At 53.2% G+C, this 23,235-nt stretch overlaps 9 protein-coding genes across 9 annotated transcripts; 5 read left to right on the forward strand and 4 right to left on the reverse strand.

The window, feature by feature from the left end:
- Positions 1-720: 720 nt before the first annotated feature.
- On the reverse strand, positions 721-3,922 carry GUITHDRAFT_103781 (hypothetical protein; the record flags this gene model as incomplete). The annotated part of the gene is made up of 16 exons (XM_005837477.1): positions 721-756; positions 820-880; positions 932-1,149; positions 1,260-1,351; positions 1,401-1,522; positions 1,581-1,897; positions 1,987-2,447; positions 2,649-2,691; positions 2,748-2,802; positions 2,844-2,890; positions 2,939-3,080; positions 3,139-3,235; positions 3,287-3,356; positions 3,584-3,671; positions 3,721-3,752; positions 3,833-3,922. 16 exons carry the CDS (start codon positions 3,920-3,922, stop codon positions 721-723), a joined length of 1,971 nt encoding a protein of 656 aa, XP_005837534.1.
- Positions 3,923-7,036: 3,114 nt separating this feature from the next.
- Positions 7,037-7,546, forward strand: GUITHDRAFT_67022 (hypothetical protein; the record flags this gene model as incomplete). The annotated part of the gene is made up of 5 exons (XM_005837478.1): positions 7,037-7,085; positions 7,128-7,179; positions 7,231-7,263; positions 7,309-7,344; positions 7,399-7,546. Coding segments are annotated over 5 exons (318 nt in total), but the record flags the coding sequence as incomplete, so codon positions are not given.
- A 365-nt stretch (positions 7,547-7,911) lies between these two features.
- Positions 7,912-9,252, reverse strand: GUITHDRAFT_103783 (hypothetical protein; the record flags this gene model as incomplete). Its single annotated transcript, XM_005837479.1, has 1 exon — positions 7,912-9,252. The coding sequence occupies one exon, from the start codon at positions 9,250-9,252 to the stop codon at positions 7,912-7,914; it is 1,341 nt and encodes a 446-aa protein (XP_005837536.1).
- A 324-nt stretch (positions 9,253-9,576) lies between these two features.
- GUITHDRAFT_135196 (hypothetical protein) lies at positions 9,577-11,624 on the forward strand (the record flags this gene model as incomplete). The annotated part of the gene is made up of 6 exons (XM_005837480.1): positions 9,577-10,079; positions 10,135-10,249; positions 10,316-10,381; positions 10,439-11,370; positions 11,422-11,470; positions 11,514-11,624. The coding sequence occupies 6 exons, from the start codon at positions 9,577-9,579 to the stop codon at positions 11,622-11,624; spliced, it is 1,776 nt and encodes a 591-aa protein (XP_005837537.1).
- A 252-nt stretch (positions 11,625-11,876) lies between these two features.
- Positions 11,877-13,486, reverse strand: GUITHDRAFT_103785 (hypothetical protein; the record flags this gene model as incomplete). The annotated part of the gene is made up of 9 exons (XM_005837481.1): positions 11,877-11,942; positions 11,988-12,071; positions 12,120-12,183; positions 12,238-12,276; positions 12,539-12,615; positions 12,831-12,893; positions 12,946-13,029; positions 13,104-13,215; positions 13,260-13,486. 9 exons carry the CDS (start codon positions 13,484-13,486, stop codon positions 11,877-11,879), a joined length of 816 nt encoding a protein of 271 aa, XP_005837538.1.
- A 368-nt stretch (positions 13,487-13,854) lies between these two features.
- On the forward strand, positions 13,855-16,366 carry GUITHDRAFT_135198 (hypothetical protein; the record flags this gene model as incomplete). Its single annotated transcript, XM_005837482.1, has 9 exons — positions 13,855-14,232; positions 14,286-14,638; positions 14,697-14,797; positions 14,868-14,959; positions 15,070-15,287; positions 15,340-15,400; positions 15,703-15,762; positions 15,798-15,940; positions 16,324-16,366. 9 exons carry the CDS (start codon positions 13,855-13,857, stop codon positions 16,364-16,366), a joined length of 1,449 nt encoding a protein of 482 aa, XP_005837539.1.
- A 1,083-nt stretch (positions 16,367-17,449) lies between these two features.
- GUITHDRAFT_151185 (hypothetical protein) lies at positions 17,450-18,792 on the forward strand. The gene has a single exon (XM_005837483.1). The coding sequence runs from the start codon at positions 17,606-17,608 to the stop codon at positions 18,737-18,739; it is 1,134 nt and encodes a 377-aa protein (XP_005837540.1). The 5' UTR covers positions 17,450-17,605; the 3' UTR covers positions 18,740-18,792.
- A 61-nt stretch (positions 18,793-18,853) lies between these two features.
- GUITHDRAFT_135200 (hypothetical protein) lies at positions 18,854-20,728 on the reverse strand (the record flags this gene model as incomplete). The annotated part of the gene is made up of 8 exons (XM_005837484.1): positions 18,854-18,957; positions 19,004-19,103; positions 19,308-19,358; positions 19,415-19,681; positions 19,740-19,826; positions 20,035-20,181; positions 20,234-20,279; positions 20,334-20,728. The coding sequence occupies 8 exons, from the start codon at positions 20,726-20,728 to the stop codon at positions 18,854-18,856; spliced, it is 1,197 nt and encodes a 398-aa protein (XP_005837541.1).
- A 715-nt stretch (positions 20,729-21,443) lies between these two features.
- GUITHDRAFT_66997 (hypothetical protein) lies at positions 21,444-23,014 on the forward strand (the record flags this gene model as incomplete). Its single annotated transcript, XM_005837485.1, has 2 exons — positions 21,444-22,886; positions 22,952-23,014. The coding sequence occupies 2 exons, from the start codon at positions 21,444-21,446 to the stop codon at positions 23,012-23,014; spliced, it is 1,506 nt and encodes a 501-aa protein (XP_005837542.1).
- Positions 23,015-23,235: the final 221 nt, after the last annotated feature.

The following is a 23,235-nucleotide window of genomic DNA, read 5'->3' on the forward strand; positions in this document are numbered from 1 at the left end:
GGAGGAGGGAGAGTGAAAGGATGATGGGATACTGTAGGGCACCACTAGGGAGGAGGGAGAGTGAGCGGTAGACGGCTGTGGCTAGTCGGCAAGCAGATCGGGTGATGATATGAGCACGCCTACTTGAAATTTCAGATTTGTAAGTGCAGTTCTGAATTCAAAATCACTGCAGTTTCAAATTCAAAAGACGAAATGAATATTATTCCACTACTAGTGCCGCTGAATTTTATAAACATTTGTACAGAATTATCGCCTTGCGGTATCGACTACCGTAGTACTATGATGTACAGTGACTTGGACCGGACCGTGACCGGGGCCCGGCCCGGCCAGTCACGCCTGACGCCGGATCTCCGGCCGACGGTCGGACCGGCGCCGCTCAGGCTAGACCATCACATGGGAGTCCATGGCTGAGGGCCACTGATCGGCAGCAAGAAACTCACTGACCAGCGTCCGGTCGACTTCCGAGTCCTCCGTTCTCTTCATCAGGTACGAAAACCTGTAGGGCTCCTGGAAAAAGTCCCACGAGTCAGCCAACAAAGTCCCACGGTTGTACTCGAGTCACTTCGCGCCAGGAAGGCGTGACAAGCCAGCAGGATCACAGGACTAATTCTACCAGTAATTTACCTCAAGTGCGTTTGAGAAGACCTTCAAGTTCCAATGCAAGTCGAGTTTGTGTAAATGTTACAGTGTGGTCCCCCAAAAAAAAGCATAGTCTACGAGTCAGCAAACCATCGTCAAGTAACAAAATATCAGCACCTGCTCAACAAAGTCCGTCAGTGTCAAAATATAGCAATGTCCGAAGGATGTCCGTGTATTTACCTCTCCAAAGTTCGGCACGCCAAAGGAAGTAAAAATGAAGTTACGAGTATGAAAGCATATCCTGTCCCGACCACCGTCAAGCTGCTTTCCTCATTTCACTCCCTCCCCTCACCCTGTCTTCCTCCAGAAATAAAGGAACGTCACATGACACCCCAACGTCCTCCTGTCTCCGTGCGCGTACCCGACCACCTGCTGCCTGCTGTCTGCAACTTTCTTCTCAGCGACCAGCGCCTCCTCGCTTCCTCGCGTACCGCTGAGCTCTTTGATCTCTGAGCCGTTCAGGGTCGCCTTGAACGTGCGCATCCAGCGGGTCTTGAAGCCTCCCAGGAACTGGCGCATCCGGCACAAGTGAAGAAGAGGAGTGAGAAGAAGATGACGACAAAGACGATGAGTGCAAAGACCTGAGGAAGGCGGAAACGTGCATGCCCAAGCAATCTCACAGGGCAATGTGCGGCCTCACTGTCAAAATCAAGCAAAAGATGGCTCTCAAGATGACTTGTGACGATTGAAAACAGCTGCTTCGTCATGCCCTCTGCAGTGACAGATAATAGACAAGACTGTCAGCGATCGTCGTCTCTCACTCACACATCGCATGTCTCTACCAAACGTCGAGTTCGACTTCGCCGCCATCTTCTCCATCAGCCCTCTCGACGTGTCGCAAGTGCCCATCCTGCTCGCCAGAACAGACATCATCCCATGGGAGCTGTAGCAAGTCATCTCAGTGTCTCCACACGAGCATCATCATCATCATCAGCAACAACCTCCCCGACACTAGCTTCATCGCTCGGTCGGCAAGCAAAGGAGAAGAGGGGCTCTCTTGATCAAACGTCACGACCCCTCCCAGTCTGCGGAAGTCCAAATGCTTCAGCTCGATCTCGGCGCTGTCGGGCCCCAGAGGCTCCGGATAGATGATGGACATGCAGACGTCCTTCCTCACCACTCCTAGTAGCCGGAAGCGCTCCATCCTCATCCTCCCTCCCTCCAGCAGCCGCATGCTCACAACCTCGTCCACCTGGAACTCAGGCGGGCACGTCACATCCCAAGCCTGTCGAGCGATGCCTCTGAGCGCGTCCATGTCCTGCATGCTCACAAGATGGAGCATGCACTGCCCTACCTACGATCGACTCATTCACCCCGCCTCCCTCCCCCCTCTCCATGCAAGCTTACCAGCCTCCCCCCGAAGCACGAACCCTCGTAATCGCCATGTACCGCTAGGCTCACGTCCCGTATTGTCCAGCTGGGTATGTCAGCGAGAATGATCCTCTCCCGTCGACTCAGCAGCATGCAGCTCATCATATCGGTGTAGATCGCTCGCTTTTGTTCCTGCGCTCGCTGCCTTTCGTCGCAGGAGCGCAAGTAGGCGACGAGGTCATGGAGGAGGTTGAGGGCGGGGCGCTGCTTTTGTTGGTTCGCGGGGTCGATGGCGGGGGAGGACGGGGGTACCATGAGGTCGAGCTTGCTCATCAGGAGCTTCTGCTCGCTCCGCTGCTTGCTCTTGAGCTCCCGCTGCAGCCTCCTCCTCTTGTCCGCATCGGCGATGGGCATGTCGGGGAGGAGCGCTGCCTTCACGTCCGTTACATGAGCGTATAGCTGAGGGTGTAGATGTATGTTGCTGTCCTTCAGCTCCCCTAGGTATGTGTGGGTTCACAGTCGGATCTTCTGTACCATGCACCGTTTACCAGTAGAGTAAAGATTCACTTAATTAAATTCTCATCAGGTGCATCCGGGTCCGCCCCGTTCCAAGGCTTCCTCAAGCACGGGATACTTCAGTGCCGCAGGCTGATGTGCTTGTCAAGTTGGCTTGCCGCTCTTGCTGCCCCATACTTGACCGTTGGGACCGAAGCCGCGCGTGTTTCTGAGGAACTGGAAGCCCTGAACACGATCATGGCCATGAGACAGACAGACTCAACACTGAGGCGAGCACAAACCTCGTTGAGCATCTTCATGACGATCGCAGCAGTGTTGCGCGAGTCTACGAGCCCACTGGCGCTGCAGTCAGCATCCTCCCCTCTCCTTCTTGCTACCTATGAGCTCTTCCTTGGAACGAGATCCCGAGCCTCTCCACGCAGGCCTGACGGTCCTATCGGCATGAGGCTGCACAGCAGAGCACTAGAGTCACCTGCAGTCCTCCCACAGCATCCTTCTTGAAGTGACTCTTGTACAGTAGCTGCTGCCTGCTCAGCAGGGAGTGCGGGAGGGACGGTAGAGAGACCTTGAGATTGATCCAGTTGTTGAAGTAGGATGGGCGTGCAATCTTCAAGCTGAAGACCCCGACAAGTGAGAAAGGATTCATGTGTCACTCCTGCCCAGTGGACGAACCGTGAAAACTCTGAATGCAGCGCAAACATGATGTCTGCATCCGACCACGTGACAAACGTGAAGGTGGAAGACGCTGCCCCCTCTGCCGGTAGCAAACCTGACGAGCGATGAGACCTGAGGGTCTGAAACGTCACAGCACTCATCGCACCATGCTGTTCCAGCCACTGCCGGTGCATCTCGATGGCGTCTTCGAGATGGACTCCAGCATCGACCATTTCCTGCGGGTCGTGTCTGAGAAACAACATACAGAGGTAGAGGAGCAGAGAGACAAGCTTGCCTGGCTGATGGCTGTTAGCTCCTTGCAGAAATCTGTCAACCTGGGGTTGACGCGGGGTTTGCAGTAAACCTTGACGAAGAAGAAAGAAATCAGACCAGATAAGGGATGCGATGCGGAGAACAAACACAAAGGTGTGAGAAACTTCAAGGCACACAGGTAGATGCATACTTGAAACTCAGAGACGATCTTGGGAGGAAAGGAGGTGCGGACTAGGACAGAGGGGAACTCGATGATTTCCAGTGGCTCAAGCTTCTTTCTGCGAGGAGGAGCTGTCAGCGATGAAGGAGCATCCCTTCCTGACACACTTGTTGTCACACGTCCATTCGAAGTCCAGAACCTGATCGCCATCGTGTCAACTCCCTGACCTCACGCCCCCCCCCGCCCCCCCTCCCCCCCTTCCTGTCATGAGCTGCTCACCACAAGGTAGTCGAATGGGCGCGCAGGAGCGTCCAGAGCTTTCCTGCTCCTCCGATTCCCTCGCACGTCCTTTTCCGTCGGCGGCTTCATGAAGTGCCATCCTTGACCTAGAGCTCGTGCGCCTGCATGCTCTTGCTCGGCAGGTTTCCTGCCCGCTGGGAATCCTTCAGGAGGCCGTCCTGCAGCTGCGCACTTGCTTCTCTTCCTCGCTGGAGGATCAGTAACAAGATCCTCCTCCTCCCCCATCCCTTCCCCTCCCTCTCCATGAGGCTGTGACTGCAACATCCACTGCTACTGCCTCCTACTCCCCGCTGCTGCTCCCCCTCCCCTCACGGTACCCCTCAATTGACTAAAATAACGATCCGCCACAAACTCGAGGAGGGGGAGGAGGACTGAAGGGGGAGGGGAAGGAGGAGGGAGAGGAGAAGGGAGGGAGGAGGGAAGGAAGAGGGAGTAGCAGGTGAAAGGAAGGCTCAGCAGCTGACTACATCTCCATCTTCATCGTCCCTTGCCTGACTTGAGCTCCAGCTGCCCCTGGACTGCATCCATCCCGTCACCTTCCAAGAGCTGCAGGTCTCCCTTCCCCCTTGGCTGCCTCGCTCAGTTGGTCTCTACAGGACGAGGGCGACGATGATGAGTCATCTTCGATGGCAGAGGTAACGCCATCCTATGAGCCGCCATAGGACTCGCCTGGTCAGACCTGCGCAGGTGGCACGCCATGGCTGAGGCTTCTAGCACGAAGGAAGGCGAGGGAAGAGGTGAGGTGAGGGGGGCGAGGGGAGGAAGAAGTGAATGTTGGTGCAGAGCAAGGGAATTCTTGGTTTTGGAGGATTTAGCTCGTATTAATCTTATGAGTGCAATAAAATCATCAAAGTTGATACAGGAGGCTGGAGGAGGAGGAGTGGGTAACAGCAGTCGCAGGAAAACGGGGACCCTCGTAGGAGAAAGCGGAGAGGCTGCAGTGATCAGTGTGAGAAAGCGGATCCATGGAGGTGAAACGATGATAGGAGAGCTGGAGGTATCTGCTTGAGGAGGCTGAATACTGACGCCATGCTCTAGCGGTGAAAGGCAACGAGGCTTGTCAGCGACACAAGGCACAGGGCCGTGCAAAAATGCCAAGTGGGGTGGGTAGTGGTGGTGTGCATTTCAAAAAAGTAGGTAGGGGTACCAAGATACAAAATTGTGTGGTCTGAATGGAGGGTGGTAGACTGGAATTAGCAGGGGTGTCTTAAAAGATGGGTGGGTTGGGAGCTGTGATTCAGAACAGTTGCAATGGCTTCGTTGCGACTGTTGGTTTGCATCGCGGTGGCGGTAAGAGAGGAGGAGGAGGAGGGCAAAGAGGACGGAAACGAGGCTAGAACAAAGCTGAAGATAGAACGAGGGCAGTTGGATATCATAGCATGCAGACATGGCAGGAAGGTGCGTGTAGGAAATGCATTGTTTTCATGTTTACAACGGAGAGAGCGGTCAAGGAGAATACATAGAACATGGACATGAACATGTATAGGGAAGCAGATTTGCCCCTTCACTCATACCCACTATATTGATCAGTTCGTCTGTAAGCTGTCTTCCCAAATCAACATGTTTGCAAGTCAATGGTCGACGTCGATAGTCATATATTTTGCAGAGCCAAGTGTCTTGCTTTCATTTACAGGCAAACCTTTACAGTCGTGTAAAGATGAACTCTGAAAGGCGGTATGACCTGTGTGCCTTCCTGTCTCGCTCTGAACGAATGCACATCACAGTGATCCCATCGTGAATCGACACGTTCGCACACCTGAAGAGAGGTTGCAAATCCAAAAGTTTGAATGACATTCTCTTACCCACCGTTTCAAGAATACACGCCATGGGAAAGCCGATGGTAACTGGAATGCAAAGGTTTTCCCATCTGCAGGACTGCAGACTTGTTTGACACCTGCCAAAAGCACTGAAAAGGATACAAAAAGTGCAAATCAGAGATCATTCTTGTTGCAACGTATGCTCCTGCGTGTTGAACAGGCTTTATGAGAATCACGTGCAGATACCAATGCTAAGGATCAGGTAACCGCAGCTTTAGAGAGTACAACAGCACAAGATATTGCAGATGTTGCAAACGGATGGGTTGAATCTCTCAATGTCTTGAATTAGACTGAACCGAGAGTACAGGTTAGAGAAATGCATCAAGACGGAAGAGTATTCTTTCGCAACATTGAGACGGGTAAATGAGATGTTAACATTGGTTCATGTCCTAACTTTTGCGATCAAGGTGCTGTATCGTACGAAGCTCCCCGCCAAACACAGAAACAACAGAAAACGAAGGATATAAAGGCATACAAAAAGAGTAATTGTCCTTGTGAATCAAGCCAATGGTCTCTTTGCAGGGACAGAATATCGACGATGCCAAAGAGACTATGATTCATGATATATACATGTATGACGATGATCAGCAAACTTCAAAACCGTATCTTCGTCTGTTTGTTTCAAGTCTACAACTGATTTGCTGCAGAGGGAGGATGTTGGAACTGGAAGATCACCTTTCAGAGGCAATCTGGAATTTTGATGAGCGTTGAAACTAGTTTGTTGTATTCTATAGAAATATCACTTCATTTCCAGAAAGCTTGGAAAACGATAGAGGACCACGACTAGATGAACATCAGGAAATACTACCAGTGGTCAACATTGGTAGCGAGGAGCTCTCGGTGGATCCCTCAGAGGATTATTTCAGAAACAATATGATCGATGATGAAGCTAATTTTGCAATCCTTGAACATACTTCGGGAGAGCAGAGGTAGACCTTTTATACTTGACCAAGGTCCTGACTGTGTTTTAGCATTGTCTCAAGCAACCTTTTTGAGAAGAAAAGGATTGATAACCAGGCACGACATTCTTCCTTGTAAAGAAAAGCCTGACCGAAACGTTTGAAACAGGGACCAGAAATGTTCGAATCCATTTACAATCACATGTACAAATTGAATCAATCATGCAAATCATCTGACCATATTATTCCCTAGCGAAGAAGATGCGCATAACACAGAGAAGGCAACATGCTGCTTCTTTTTGTTCACGTGCATGCGCTGATCCCATTCGCCAAAACAGCACTCTTACAAGAAACTCAAAATGTGCATGGAATCCAATAGACCAATCCTTCGTAATGTGGTAAGTACACGACTCATGAGAACTTGGTACCTTCGATTCGTTCTATGACGAAATACAATACAGCCAGTAGATCCTGTAGAACGTGAATTCTGCTACGTGGACGAGCACACTTGCATCGGTACAGGACGTGCGTACATATCTCTGTCTGATTTAGAACAAGGTTGTACAAACTGCGCCATGATAGCTCGAAGCACATTCTTTATGGAAGAAAGGTAGTCGTATTCCTTCGGATTGGATCAAAACTTGTGAATGAATGCCTGCAGCCATGGGAGGGCAAGAGTGTTTCTACAAGACGGGTGCTTCACAATCTGATCAATACAATCAAACTGATATACATGCAGGGATTCTGCCTCAGCTGTGGAAGAGGCAATCAATAGGTTACCTTTCAAGACAAATATTTCTCTCTCCACCTTGCCTGACTTGAGCTCCAGCTGCCCCGTCGACTGCATCCATCCCGTCACCTTCCAAGAGCTGCAGGTCTCCCTTCCCCCTTGGCTGCCTCGCTCAGTTGGTCTCTACAGGAGCTCGAAGACGAAGGCGACGACGACACTATCAACAACAAGTCACGACTTGTGGTGAGGACGCTTCGTAGCTTGAGAGGATCTTGTGACGTGCACTGGGCAGGGCGGAGCCTATACTGCACACGACAAAGGTAACGCCATCCTATGAGCCGCCATAGGGCTCGCCTGGTCAGACCTGCGCAGGTGGCACGCCATGGCTGAGGCTTCTAGCACGAAGGAAGGCGAGGGGAGAGGTGAGGTGAGGGGGGCGAGGGGAGGAGGAAGTGAATGTTGGTGCAGAGCAAGGGAATTCTTGGCTTTTGATGCAATCAGGATGGAGGGAGAGAGTCATGAGCGCGCTGAGCAAGGAGCACTCTGGTAGGACAAGGAGAGAAGACCATGTGAAAAATTCTATTTGGCTACACTGGTTTCGGATACAAAATGTTATGAGCATGGACTTTTTGTCTCTAGCTTTCGAACAATCACTTTCCGTGCCTTACCCTTTCCCTCTGACGCATGCAGCAACCCAAGTCGTTCTGCTTCGCCATGCACGAGCTTTCTCGCCTGAGATCCTTGAACGTCTTCCAACGTCAAACAACTTTGACTTGGATCGTCCTTGAAGGCAACGAGCTTCTGACGGATCTCGGCCAGCCCTGTGATCTTGCAATCATCGCAGGCCTTCATTTCAGTCCTGACGCTCGTGAAATTCTGGCTGGTCAACGGATCTTTGCTGAGTCGAAAGCTATCGACGTCAACAGCCACAGACTGGGGCCAGGCAATCAGGATGTCGTTCTTGGGGGTCGCAGTGAGCGGCTCCATCTTGCATATCCGTCCATCGAATCTTGAGCCTGTGTTGGCACTGAGCTCACGAATGCCGTCCAGGCGATCTAGCTCGATCAAAAGCTTGGCAAACATGCGATGGATGGTGATAGATGTGAACTCAACCTTACTGTAGTCCGCAGCCTTCGACAGTCGCACGAAGAGTGTGTGCTCGTTGTCTCCATCCTCACCATGCAGGCTGGCATATTCTCGCAACAGCTCTCTCATGCTCGACCCCTTGGCCTCGTCCCACACCGGCTGTTCCGACGGATCTCCAGGCATGCGCAGAGTTGCGAACGATGTTAGACCGATCTTCCCCACACAGCAAGAGCTAACAACCAGAGGCACCGAGTGCGTGAGGCACTTAGAAATGACCATGTCTGTCGCTGCTCCACAGGCATGAAGCGAGACCCCGACGTCGAAGGCCTCGTCGAACTCCATCACCTCGCCCTCCACCGTCCGGTAGTTGCTCAGACTCAGATCCTTGGCACGCTGCACCCCGAGTTCTAGGGCGCGAACATTCTTGTCGACACAAATGACCTCAACATCAGGAAACAGGAAAGCCAAGAGCAGACCGACATGCCCTCCCCCGCCACAGAAGTCCACCAGCTTAAGAGGATTCGATTCCTTTCTCTCGCACAGCAGCAACGGCGCCACCGCCCTGAAGATGCTCATGAGCTGTTGTCTTTTTCGCAGCTTTCGACTCGCAGGTAGATGATACGCCGGGTCCACCAAAGAGGGGAGCCCGTCCCAGCTGCTCCCAACGAGGAACTTGCAGACTTTGCTGTTGGGACCGTACTTGAGCTTCAACTTCTCGTCGAGGTACCGCACGTCAGGAAGCGCGTGATGGTTCATGGGCAGCCTGGAGCAGAGGAAGTCGACGAGTCGCTCTGACTTGGAGAACTCGAACATGGCCGCCTTGCTCGCCAAACTTCGCGACATGCACGAGCCTGCGGACGAGAGCATCTTTCCGATGTGCCAGGGTCCTCGTGTCAGCCCCGTGTTGTCAGTTCATAGGATTTCAAGTCCGCCTCAGATATCTTATAGTAAATATTGAGGAACATCAATCGTCCCTACCGGCAGAATTTCCTGCTGCCTCAAGCGAGTCACCTGACAATAGTTTCGGTAGGATTGACGACCCGCCTCAGCAAACGGGGCCGGGCGGCCGGCGAAGTAAAACGGTCGTAAACTTCAGGTGCGTTGTACGGCGAAGGGATCGTTATATATAAAATATCATAACAAGTGGTTGTTTTATATAATTTACGAGGAGAAGAAAGAGGAGCATCGGAGATGGCAGGGCGAGCGGGAGGGCGCGAGCGGCGAGCGGTGCAGAGGATCCGATCGAGCGAACTCGTGGCGACGACGAGGAAGAGACAAGACTACGAGGACCAGCAGCAACACGCTGCTCCCTCCGAGGACAAGAGGCTCAAGAGCTCGGATTTGGCGAGCAGCGCAAGCATTGTTGCGAAGCGAGGAGGTGGAGCTCGGGGAAGAGGGAAGAAGGCGGAGGGTGGAGCGAATAGAAAGCAAGCTGTGTGCATGAACAATAACAAAGACCATCAAGAGGAACAGTTCTCGGAATCCGCATCCAAGCATTCAGACGATGATGACTTGGACTTGCCTCTTTCGAAGCGACGAAGAACCTCAGAGCGCGGCCAAGATGAAGAGATCAAGAAAGAGATCAAGAAAGATGAGAAAATAGATGTTGCTTTGGTCCGAAAGCAGCTGGCTTCCATGCTCGACAAATTGACGATTGAAGAAATAAGAGCTTTAACGTCAAAAGCTTGCCGCAGGTAACTCACAGAAGATCCTGGTGCAATGAAACTGAATGCTTTATCTTCAAACCAGACAACTCGAGCAGCTGATGGAGCTAGAGGATGGAAGCTTGGAACGCATGAAGTCTCAGATCGATGAAGAGCTTCTGAAGGTTTATAACCAAAAGGAGCAAGCTGCCGTAGCAACGGTGAAGTTTTTGTCAGCCTGCTCATAATTATTCCCTCAACGATTTCGTGAGATGTTCTTTGCACAGAGCGTGCACCATGGCAAGGATCATTCAGAAGGCGATCGGTCCACTCGCAAGGAAGGGAGGGGAAAGGTTTGTAGCTTCTTGCAAGCACGTTCTGCCGGGCCGGATGTTGACTCACGAAGGCAGGCAGAGAGAGGTGACAAACAGTCCAAAGAAAACCTTGAAGAGCGAGAAAACGACAAGAGCGCCACGAGCTCCAAGAGTAGAAGTGCAAAGACAAAGGAAGGACGAAAACCACAAACTGTTGACAAGGCTGACAAGGCTGAGAAGAAATCCATGGTGGACATGGTGGACCCAAAGCAGCAAGCGCTGATGAAGAAGAAAGACAAAGAGGAGTCAGCTGAAGATGCCAAATCGCGGCACAAGGAGCTCAAAGATACGAGGGAGAGCGAGAAAGGGAAGAAAATGACTTCATCGGACGTGAAGAGTGGGAGGAAGCCGAATGATGGGAAACCGAACCACCACGAGCCCACACAGGACCGAAAGCCAAGAGAGAAGGGGGGCAAACCAGATGATGAATTGAAGGAGGAAAAAGAGGCAAAGTCACAGGACAGAAGCGAGAGCAAGATAAGGGTCGACAAGAAAGGAGACATCGACGAAGAGGACGTGCCCCTGTCAACCTCCATTGACCCCACCAGTCAAAGTGTGCACGCGAGCTCCGATGAGGGCAAGGTAGCGAAGCAAGATCAGGAGGACGACGATGCTGGAGCCGGTGCCAACTTGTTCACTAGAAGAGCAAGCTCAGGGGCCTCGCTTGCAGTCTCCCTCCCTCCTCTCATCCCCCCTTCCACCGATTCCTTCCGTTCTAACGATGCGAACCTCTTCGTCGCCTGCCCCATCAAGGACCTAGAGGAGCTGCAGAGCAGGGAGATCGAAAAATCGTCTGGGGGTGCCCAAGAAACTACCGCCAAGCCCTCGACGTTCGTCCCGTCGAAACCAGCGACTCTTCCTAGTATTCCAAAGAGGCACAAGGCCAACGCCCCCTCCCTGAGCAGTGGCGACGGGCCAGGCAAGACTGGGGACCTTGCTTCTGAGCTGGATCAGTACGCGTCCGCACGGTAGACACGAATGAAGATGGGACCAGGCTGTGATGGACTGGCTGCTTGCAGGCACTTCGGAGACATCCTCTGTCTGTGGAATGTTTTGTCGAAAGAACAGGTAGGTGTTGGAGATGAGGAGGGGAGGATGAGACTTGCTACAGGTGGAGGAGTGCTGGAAGCTGAGCAGTGGGATGCCTGACAGGTTTTCTGAGCTTGTCATAGTTAAGCACGGAAAGGAGGTCAGGATCTTCATTGTCCTTAGCGATGCCTAAAGGTCTGCAGGGAGTCTCGAAGGAGATCGTCCAAAGAGCAATCAAACGATTCGAGGAGGCAAAGGGAGCACAAAGCAAGTCGAGCAGGGGAAGAGAAGCACAGAGATAGAGCGCTTTTCTCAATACTGACCGACAAGACTCAACAAGCTTCACAACTCAACATCAGGCTGATCTCTTCTGCTCCCCTTGCCTTGAAGCTTGCCTCGTCAAGTTCCATCAACCCTCCTCACACTGCTCTGCTTCTTGACATGTTCACGTATCGGCAACCACCGGCTTGATCATGAGGGCGCAGCTTGAACTTATTCCGCTCTCCTTGAGCTACAGCAAACTTCATCTCCTTAGCTGCATCGCCAGCAGACTCACCGTCTTTTCTCTTTCCGAGAGCAGAAGCTTGGGGATAGTCGAGACGAGGACATAATCCAAGTCCGCAAGCTCCTTCAGCTGCTCCTGCAATGAGAGTCAATGAGCTGCGTGAGGAGGAGAAGGTTTTCGAACCTCTGCGTTGTCAGCCTGCTCTGCCTTCTTGTACCGCTCGACATCCACGTAGTCGAACATCACCCTGCAAGCTTGTCATACTAGGAAGAAGAGGAGAAAGGCAAACGAGGAGACAAACCCACCCGACTTGATCTTCCAGTGAAAACCTTCTTGTGAGCTGCGACAGATATTAGCACCATAGCATCTATAACCCACAACAGCTCCAATCATCCCCGGCCAGCCTCTGTTCTTGATCCCTTTCTCCACCGCCTCCTCTGTTCTTCTACACTGTCTCGTGTCTTCTTGTCTCCTATTTCTCTCCCTCTTCCTCTTTCCCCACATTTCTCGCTCTCCCTGCCATTCCATTCCCTTTCTCGCCCCCGGCCTTTCTCTACTTCCTCCTGTAGAGAATGAGTCCAACCTGCTGGCCATCGGGACACCTGAAGCGAAGCTGCACGACACCAGCTCCCTGCTCGGGCTCTGTTGGGAGGCGCGACACTTTCTCCTCAAACGCTTTCTGTGCCAGGGAGTCAGCTGGGGCAGCCAATTTTCGGCTGTGGCACCTTGCTGGAGTCGAACAGCTTCGCCTTTGCCTCTGCGGCCTCTGCAGTCCAATGTTAAAAGGAGAAGGGAGGGGAGAGGCAGGAGGCAGGAGGCAGGAGGCAGGAGGCAGGAGGCAGGAGGCAGGAGGCAGCTTCTTTGTCGTCAAGCAACACATCACAGTATGCTCACCCTAGCCGCCCTCTCTGCTGCTTCTGCTTCCTCCTTCCTCTTCTTCTGCTCATTCTGCTTCATCTGGAGCATGCTGTGTTACCCACGAGCCTCAGCCACAATAGACGAGGATCACCGAGTCCTCCATGAGGGACTTCTGGAACTCCTCCTCCTGCTCCTGCCGTATGCGGTTCCATTCCATCCGCTCCTTCTCCGCCGCCTGCTCGGAACTGATCCTCAGGGTCGGCAAGGAAGGAAGCAACTTGCCGTCAGCTCTTTCTCCTTTTCTGGCACCTTGACCAAGTCCTGCAAGAGTGGGACGTACTCGGAGAAAGGAGCGCCGATGGCAACGTACGCCGCAAGGACCAGGGCTAGAAACCATTCGAGTTGATTTGCATGATCCGACCTGCTCTCATGTCAAAGGGGGTAAAAGGAAGGAAAGGAGCTCACGGGTTGAGGGATCGGTTGTTCTTGAGACGTGTGATCAACGTGTCCTTCTCTACCTCTTCCTCCCCTCCTCGAAGTCGCAGGCTCGTAACGCCAGGGCATCGAGGTCGTTGGTGAAACTTCAAAGGCGCTGCACGAAACTTTGCCACCTCTACTTGCAGGCCGACGGTACACGGGAGGGTCGCTAGCAAGCCCGCAATAGCTAAACTCACTTTGCCATGCGCAATCATCGCCTCTGATCCCCTCGCCTCCTCGCCTCCAAGATGTTTCTTACGTCTACGCGCAACAGATGTGCTCGAGAGGATGTCCACTTGTCCTCTGCTCCTACTCACCGATGATCTCCTATCTGCCCTCTTGCATGCACCTTCCTGCTCTCCTCTCGTTCTTGCTCTCCTTCTTCCTCTCCCTCTCCCGCTCCCTCCAGGTGATCGTACGATCACTCCACTATTGCGAGTTTTTCGGCCTCCGTACCACATCCCCGCACACTCCCCATGGGCATGAGGAGGGAAGAGGTCTATAGCTGAAGGACAGCAACATACATCTACACCCTCACCTTTACGCTCATGTGACGGACGTGAAGGCAGCACTCCTCCCCGACATGCCCATCGCCGATGCGGACAAGAGGAGGAGGCTGCAGCGGGAGCTCAAGAGCAAGCAGCGGAGCGAGCAGAAGCTCCTGATGAGCAAGCTCGACCTCATGGTACCCCCATCCTCCCCCGCCATCGAGCCCGCGAACCACCAAAAGCAGCGCCCCGCCCTCAACCTCCTCCATGACCTCGTCGCCTACTTGCGCTCCTGCGACGAAAGGCAGCGAGCGCAGGAACAAAAGCGAGCGATCTACACCGATATGATGAGCTGCATGCTGCTGAGTCGACAGGAGAGGATCATTCTCGCTGACATACCCAGCTGGACAATACGGGACGTGAGCGGAGCGGTACATGGCGATTACGAGGGTTCGTGCTTCGGGGGGAGGCTGGTAAGCTTGCATGGAGAGGGGGGAGGGAGGCGGGGTGAATGAGTCGATCGTAGGTAGGGCAGTGCATGCTCCATCTTGTGAGCATGCAGGACATGGACGCGCTCAGAGGCATCGCTCGACAGGCTTGGGATGTGACGTGCCCGCCTGAGTTCCAGGTGGACGAGGTTGTGAGCATGCGGCTGCTGGAGGGAGGGAGGATGAGGATGGAGCGCTTCCGGCTACTAGGGGTGGTGAGGAAGGACGTCTGCATGTCCATCATCTATCCGGAGCCTCTGGGGCCCGACAGCGCCGAGATCGAGCTGAAGCATTTGGACTTCCGCAGACTGGGAGGGGTCGCGACGTTTGATCAAGAGAGCCCCTCTTCTCCTTTGCTTGCCGACCGAGCGATGAAGCTAGTGTCGGGGAGGTTGTTGCTGATGATGATGATGATGCTCGTGTGGAGACACTGAGATGACTTGCTACAGCTCCCATGGGATGATGTCGGAATTCGTCGGCAGGATGGGCACTTGCGACACGTCGAGAGGGCTGATGGAGAAGATGGCGGCGAAGTCGAACTCGACGTTTGGTAGAGACATGTGATGTGTGAGTGAGAGACGACGATCGCTAACAGTCTTGTTTATTATCTGTCACTGCAGAGGGCATGACGAAGCAGCTGTTTTCAATCGTCACAAGCCACCACGAGGGCCATCTTTTGCTTGATTTTGACAGTGAGGCCGCACATTGCCCTGTGAGATTGCTTGGGCATGCACGTTTCCGCCTTCCTCAGGTCTTTGCACTCATCGTCTTTGTCGTCATCTTCTTCTCACTCCTCTTCTTCACTTGTGCCGGATGCGCCAGTTCCTGGGAGGCTTCAAGACCCGCTGGATTCAAGTCATGAAGGCAACCTTTGATGGCTCAGAGATCAAAGAGCTCAGCGGTACGCGTGGAAGCGAGGAGGCGCTGGTCGCTGAGAAGAAAGTTGCAGACAGCAGGCAGCAGGTGGTCGGGTACGCGCACGGAGACAGGAGGACGATGGGGTGTCATGTGACGTTCCTTTATTTCTGGAGGCAGACAGGGTGAGGGGAGGGAGGTGAAATGAGGAAAGCAGCTTGACGGTGGTCGGGACAGGATATGCTTTCATACTCGTAACTTCATCATAAATCCTTTGGGGCTGGAACATAGTGGTCAGGTGACAGAACTAACTTTGTATAGTTTCAGTTGATTTGATTGGAAGTGTTGATACTGACGGACTTTGTTGAGCAGGTGCTGATATTTTGTTACTTGACGATAGCCTGCTGATGAGGTTGTGTCTCATTGCCACTCTCTGGGACTATCCTGCCGCCGGTGTCTGCCTGGCATTGGAACCTGAAGGTCTTCTCAAACGCACTAGAGGTCAGTGATGTGACTCGGAGTCCGAGTCGCGTTTCAGGCTCAGTGCCGCATATTAGCTTTTGGAGTCCGGGAACTCCTGAGTCACTGACTTGTTGGCAGGAGCCCTACAGGTTTTTCTACGCCTTGAAGAGAACGGGAGAAGATGTTGATAGCAGTCTTGTAAGTGAATTTATGCTGAGTTGAGTGATTCGCAGTCTGCACTTCCGGGTAGTCTTCAACTTGCAAAAAGTTCGCCGCCTGGCGGCGGCCCACCGTTGCGCGCTGCGGCAGTGCCGCCACAACTTGCTAATGCCTGGGCTGTTCCCGGCGAACATCTTCCGAACTTCGGAAGTTCACCGTCAGTGTTCACAGAGTCAAGTTGCCGGGCCCGGGCCGCGGCGGGCCGCCCAGCCGGTCGGCCGGGGAAAGGGAAAGGAGGTGAGGGGGGGGGGGGGGGTTCACGGTTGCCGGCGTACGGCCGCGCGGTACGGCCCGGCCGGGGCCGGCCGGCCGGGCGGGACCGAGTCGTCGGCGCCGGGCGTGACCGACGGTTCCGGTCCGGCGGTGGAACGAGCTTTACTCAAAGTTAAGTTAAACATCAGTACGAGACTCAAAGTTAAGTTAAAGATCAGTACGAGAGTCAAAGTTGAGCTAAAGATCAGTACGAGAGTCAGTCAATTGCGTCCTCATGTCGCACTCGTTCTAGCCTGTTGACTGGCTGGAATGCTCGCGCTCTGCCAGGTCATGTCAGCACCATGGAGATCACGTTACTTCCGACGCATAAATAATCGAAACGGTGTTGTTTCGTATCGCAAACAGTTGCTTTACGACGATCATGGAGCATCTTCAGAGTCAGTACTTCATGGGGCGCAACCATTGCATTTTCGTTTGGGGGTACTTTGGTTCTACTTCTGTGCCACAAGGTCGGTGTAAGACTACGATGTCAGCAGATATTTGGGGTCAGACGCTCATTTCAGACGGAAATGTCTACCCTCCATCAGAACTCGGAGGTTGTCTCCTTGTTATCTAAAACATATTTTAAAACGAGGGGTCGATTGTGGTAAAGACTTGTCTCGAAAGGGCCGTTGAGGCCAAGGAAACGATAACGACTTGTTTCGGAATTAGCATTCAATCACTTCGCATCGCTTCGTTTCCTAAACTGCATCTTTTGAGTTTTACGTCTTGTGAAACAACTTCGACCCCCATCAAGGCATAACGCAACCCAACCCACCTCCCACCCCTTGCGGGTCCTCAAAACAACCCACCCCTGAATTTGAGAGGTCAGAACCACCCACCCCTGATTCTTACAGCAGATTCCCCGCTCTTCATCCCTACCCCTTCCCTCTCGGCCCCCCTTTTTCATAGGTGTAAACCACCTAGAAGGTCACACATTGAATCGGGGGGTCAAAGTAGCTGAATGAGGGGGTGATGGGGTGGTTCTGTGACGCAACCATGGGAGGTGCTTTGGATCGTGACTCGGGTATTTAACTGTAGCAGGGTAGTCAGCAAAGGTACCACAGGGTCATTAGAGTGCATTAGGGGGTGGGGGTGGACTCCGCTTCTGACCCTGCTGATGTATCCGTGAAGGGGGTTAAAGCACCTCTACCGCTGCAACCCCACTACCCCACCCTACCTCTCCAGGTAGTTGAATCCGACATTGATTGCAGGCTCAGATTTCTTGCTCAGTGTATAGCCTACTACGTTGTCTGTCAATTTATTAAGTATGCCCATAATTGAAAATGGTCATCCCATTTGCTTCCAGCCAGTTGGTTTCCGCCTGGATAACCTGAAAGGAGAGGACCCCACCCCTTTAGGGTAGTTTTACTCCCCCAGGCCTTTTCTTTCCTCCTCCCAACCTCCCCTTCGCAATTTCCTCCTCCTCTTGTTGGTAGCCACGCTCGCAGCACTTCCCCTCCCGCCCCGCAGCTCATCCTGAGACAAACGATTCTGAGGGCGCTCTCCCTCTCTCCCCCTTATCCTCCTCTTCCTCCCTCAACAGTCCAACATGCATTCACAATCCTCCATGAACTCGCCTCCTTGGCTGTCTGCTAAGCATAAACGGGTCGCTCGCGACTCCTTCTTGCGACTTAAGAGTCTTCCCAGGGCATCGTCTTCCTGCTCATTGGATGGCATGGATATTGAACAATGGGATGTCACAGACTCGGATATACTCGGTGAAGGATCGCACTCAGTTGTGTTCAAGTACCAAACTCCGTCGGGGAGTATTTACGCGGTCAAGGAACCTCGTTCCCCTGTTGGTCTAGACTCTCCCAAGTCCTCGGACTGCAGCCAACATCTCCGTCATGCCAACATCGTCAGCCACAAGGTCTTTGGATCCAAGGGGAGGACGGTGATGGAATACATCGATGGTGGTTCTGTACATGAGGTTATGGAATCCGAGGGCGCGTTTGATGAGGAGAGGACGAAAGAGGCTCTGTATGACGTGTTGCTGGGACTCTCCTATCTCCACCGCCACGGAATCGTTCACAAGGACATCAAGCCTGCCAACATACTGTATGATACCACCACTGACAGCTACAAGCTCTGCGATTGGGTGGGAGACTGCGACCAAGTCAGCAGCGCCAATCGTGGAGTGTCTTGCCCAGTGGGGTCGCCATCGTTTTTGGCTCCTGAGGTGATCAGGACGCAGCATCACTCAGAGGCCTCGGACATCTGGGGCGTTGGTTGCACTGCCTTGAACATGCTGACTGGCAAGGTGCCTTGGGAGAAGGAAGACAACGTCTTTGCGATAATGTTCAAGGTGTCGCAGGGTCACCACCCTGAGTTTCCCTCCGACAAGATATCAGACAACATGAGAGATTTCCTCGAGCTTTGCTTCAAGGCCGATGCAGAGGAACGTCCATCTGCAGTCGAGCTCCTCAACCACCCTCTTTTCATTGTCGACGAATCGTTCAGCAGTCTGTTCCGGTTGAACGAGGACAACGAGTCAGGGACTGAGTTTGTGGATGTCATCGAATCAAAGTTCGAGGACAGCTTGAAATTCTCAGCTCCAGCTTCCAAAAGCAGAGGGAGGGTCGATGGCATCCTCGAGAGGCTTCAGGCGCAGATCATCGGCGACAAAGCTTCCAAGTGCTCGGCTAAGATTGATTCTAAGCTTGCGATGTTCTCTTCTATCCTTCGAATTTTATTGTTTTGAATTTTCCCCATAAAGTCTTTTTGCATTCTAATAAAGCTTAAACATAACACGTCCTCGATTGTCAAGTTTCATTCTAACCCCACATCCGATTCTTCTGCTTGCACATTTATCAGATCACCTCCTTGAGTGTTCTCGTTCTACCTTTTCTCTTGACCAATTGTGATCGTCATACTCATACTCTTCATCGTCCCCCTCCTGCTCGCCCTCCCATTCAGCATCTGTACATGAGGTCAATGTTCATGCAGTCTCCCATTGTTGCTCCACCTGCAGCAGACAGGCGGCTGGCGGGCGTATTGGTTTGAAAGGTGCTGGTCAGGTCATTGATGGGAGCACCACTCTGAATCTGATTAACAACTTCTTGCATCTGTCTCAGCACATCAACAGAATTGCAAATGGCATCAAGCAAAGCTGATTAGGAGGGGCGCGATAGGACGGGACTCGTGGGGAAGGTGAGAGGGAGGTACATGGTACAAGTCCGCCATGACTTCTGATGCGTCAAAGTTGGATGTGATGTGCTGATAGGCGGCCGTTACCACATTGCGATACCTTCACCTCGTTCCAACAGTACCTGGAACTGTCGCCTCCGAGCCTCGAGCCTGATCTCGAGTTCTGACAGGAGCTGGCGAGCAACGTCAACCCGAGCCTCACGATTTGAGCTTCTCTCTCAACACTCACCTGTACACGCACGTGCCCATCGCCGCGCTTGCCAAAAGATCTGTCGCGCAGAAAGTTGTTCTTTGCCCTGCAAGTCAACCCACGGCAGGTCACCCGTCCGCCCACAGACAGTTCAACAAGGACAAGGCACCCGCGGATTTGAGTTTCTAGCCTGTCGATCTCTGACAAGAAGAACTGCCAGTCCAGGCAATCCAAGTTGGTCTCATCAGGATCCACCAGCCTCATCGTCTTCCCCTGAGCGTCGGCTTTCCGATATTCTCCGGTTATCTGGTTCTTAGTGAGGGACAAGCTTGACGGCTCGACATCGACTTGCCTTATCCTTTACCAGCTCGCCGTTCTTCTCAAGATCGCTCAGTTCGTCTGGGGTGACAGTCTCCCACATCACGGTCCAAACCATCTCCGCATCCTGAGACTGCAGGTCACGACAATGAGTCGCAACCATGAGAACGAACAACCTTGTCCGTCACGTGCTGCCATGTAAGAGGAAGCCTTTGATCTCTCGCCAACCATCTTGCGAGCGCTACGGCATCATACCCATGCACAATACTCGCCGCGTCATCGTTGACTTTGACATCTTGCGTACAAGACGTCAACGAGCAGTCGATCTCGACCTAGCCAACCTGCTGGCAGTGGCAACTCCGAAGCCGTGGCGTTGCTGCGGTGACGTCACTCTCCTTGAAGCAACTTGAAGCATCTCCCAACCTCCCCTCGGACCCGGCTGACGATACTCGGAACCTCACAACCCGGGACGGATGGATTTCCTTGAGCTGGGACACACTGTCAGACTATCGGATGGGCAGCTGCGCGCTGACGACGCACGTGCATGCCCGTGATGGATTCTTCTTCGTTGTGACATTGTTCGTGCCTGTAAGGACCAGAGGCGATCATCGAGAGCAGGAGCAGCCATCAACATCCATACCCTCTCCCCAGGAAAACCGCGTAATCCTTCTTCGCTTGTTGAGCCGAATCTTCTTGTCTCACGTCGCTCATGCGCCTCTCGCATGCCGTCGCCATCTGCTCCGCTGAAGACGTTCGATGAGGCTCGACGATCTTGTCTCGATATGAGACCTTGCTGCTTGACCCCTCCGACATCTGACCCTCCTGCCCCTCCTGCGCCTCCTGCGCCTCCTGCGCCTCCTGAGCACGACTGATCGATTTTGAGCAGTCTATTCCAGCAGCAGCATGAGCGCTCGAAACGTCACTGTCATGCTTCAGGTGATCCTTCTGCTGAGATTCAGAAAGCGACACCGCCATGGCGATCGCTAGCATCTCCTCCTCCCCGAGATCTTCAACAGATTCAAGAGGCCAGCTCATTGCAACGCCTCCCCGGTCTGGTTCCCGCACGCAAGGCCACCTGCTAGATGCCTCTCACCCTTCAAGAGCAGAAAGACTTCCTCCCAGAGTCTCTCTCAGTCTCCTCCTCATCTTCCACGCTCCTCATCTCGCCTCCTTTCCGCATCGCCATGCCCCGCGTAGGCCGTGTCACCCCTTCTACGAGGGGCGCGACAGGGGGAGGGAGGAGGAGGGAGAAGGTAACAGGATACCCATAATTAATTAGAGCTTTCATTATGAAATGTCGAAACATGCAGCCTTGGCCATGAACACTGTCAACAGCTGAGCCCGGCCCGAATTTCCGGGCCCGGGCCCGCCACGAAGGTCTTCAGTCCGGTGTGCGGCGACAAAACGACCACATGTAACGGAAATAACGTTTTGATAACCGCTATTTCCGCACGTGAGGATCAGAATCCTTGAACGCGTGCCCCACGCTTCCTCCTCCTCCTCCTCCTCCTCCTCCACCTCCTCCCGCCTCGCTGCTGTTCCAGCCACACATCAACCTCCTCCACCTCTTCATCTGACCCTGGACCTTCCCTGTCTGTGTGTTTCCGCATCGGCCCCCTCCTGTTTCACCTTGAAAGTAGCTCCAAGACTCTTGTACCGACCTCCCTCGCTCCCCTCTCCCTTTTTCAGATCCTTGGTTCTCCCACCCAGCCACTGTATCTCAAAAGCGCTTCCATCCCTCCACTAGAACATGCTCGTCCTCTACGAAACTCCAGCGGGCTATGCGCTGTTCAAAGTCACCGACGAGAAGAAGCTCAAGGATGTAGACGACATACAGGAGGTCTTCGCGGATCCAGACAAGGCCAGCAAGGCGATGAAGCTTAAGGCATTCCAGAAGTTCGAGGACACTTCTGAGGCGCTCGTTGCAGCAACTGCTATGCTTGAGAGCAGCTTGAGCAAAGGGCTGAAGAAATTCTTGGAGAAGAACATAGTGAAGAAGGGTCTCAACGAAGAGTTGGCGGTGTACGAGACGAAGCTGGGGAAAGTGATCAAGGAGAAGCTGGAAGTCCCGTGCATCTATGATGACAAGGTGCTTGAAATCATGAGAGGTGTGAGAGCAAACCTTGAGGTGCTCCTCGGAGGCACCACCGAACAAGATCTCAAGACAATGAGGCTCGGTCTGGCTCACAGCCTCGGACGCCACAAGCTCAAGTTCAGCCCTGACAAGGTGGACACTATGGTTGTGCAAGCAATCGGCCTGCTCGACGAGCTTGACAAGGAGCTCAACACCTACGCCATGCGCGTGAGGGAGTGGTACGGATGGCACTTCCCCGAGATGGGGAAGATTGTGACCGAGAACGTGCCGTACGCCAAGGTTGTGAAGCTGATGGGCATGCGAACTAACTGCGTGAGCTGCGATTTCTCGTCCATCCTTGACGAGGAAACAGAGCAAGAGCTGAAGGAGGCGGTGCAGATCTCCATGGGAACGGAGATCTCTGATGACGATATCAACAACATCCAGTCCCTCTGCGATCAAGTGATCCAACTCTCCGAGTACAGAGTGCAACTTTACGAGTATCTTCTCAATCGCATGCGAGCCATCGCACCCAATCTCACCACCATGGTCGGAGAACTCGTTGGTGCTCGCCTCATCGCGCATGCTGGCTCCCTGATGAATCTTGCCAAGCATCCTGCCTCCACCGTGCAGATCTTGGGAGCAGAGAAAGCGCTGTTCAGAGCGTTGAAGAGCAAGCACGACACTCCCAAGTACGGTCTGATCTATCACGCGTCGCTCATCGGTCAAGCTGCTCCCAAGCACAAGGGCAAGATCTCACGTGTGCTCGCGGCCAAGTGTGCGCTCTCGATCCGTGTGGACGCCCTGAGTCAAGGTGACATCCCTCAAGTCGGAGTGGAACACAGACTAGCGGTAGAGAACAGACTGAGACAACTCGAGGGAGGAACGATCACCAACCTGAGCGGCTCCGCCAAGGGAAAGCCTAACGCCAAGAAGTATGAGAGCAAGGCAGACGAAGACGGGATGGCCAAGTCATCTTCCAAGTACAACGATGCTGAAGACATGACTATGAGTGCAAAGTCGAAGAAGTCGAAGCGCAAGGCAGACAGCGACGAGGAGGAGGAGGAGGAGGTGAAGAAGAAGAAGGACAAGTCGGAGAAGAAGAAGGCCAAGAAGAAGGTGTGGCAGGCCGTTGCCCTCCTGCATCATCTGATTTGCTTGTGTAGGAGGAATCTGAGGAGGAGGAGGAGGAGGAGGAGGAGAAACCAAAGAAGAAGAAGAAGAAGACTGAGGTACAACAACCATAGGCTGCCCTCCCGATATTTGCTGACGTTGTGTCTTTCAAACAGGACGACGAAGGCGAGAAGAAGGACAAGAAGGATAAGAAGGACAAGAAGAAGAAGAAGAAAGACGAGTAGACTTCTTGCTCGACAGTTTTCCTCCAAGTCGTCGGGTTCCACCTTGTTCCACTGGTCTCTCTCCTGATTGCTCCTCCATGAGTTGAGCTCCATCCTTTCCCCCCCCTCCC

The sequence above is a fragment of the Guillardia theta genome (genome assembly GCF_000315625.1).
Source record: "Guillardia theta CCMP2712 unplaced genomic scaffold GUITHscaffold_14, whole genome shotgun sequence".
NCBI lineage: Eukaryota > Cryptophyceae > Pyrenomonadales > Geminigeraceae > Guillardia > Guillardia theta.

Coding starts and splice junctions, on each gene's coding strand:
- GUITHDRAFT_151185 (XM_005837483.1), top strand. CDS start 17,606: ATGAACTCGCCTCCTTGGCTGTCTGCTAAGCATAAACGGGTCGCTCGC.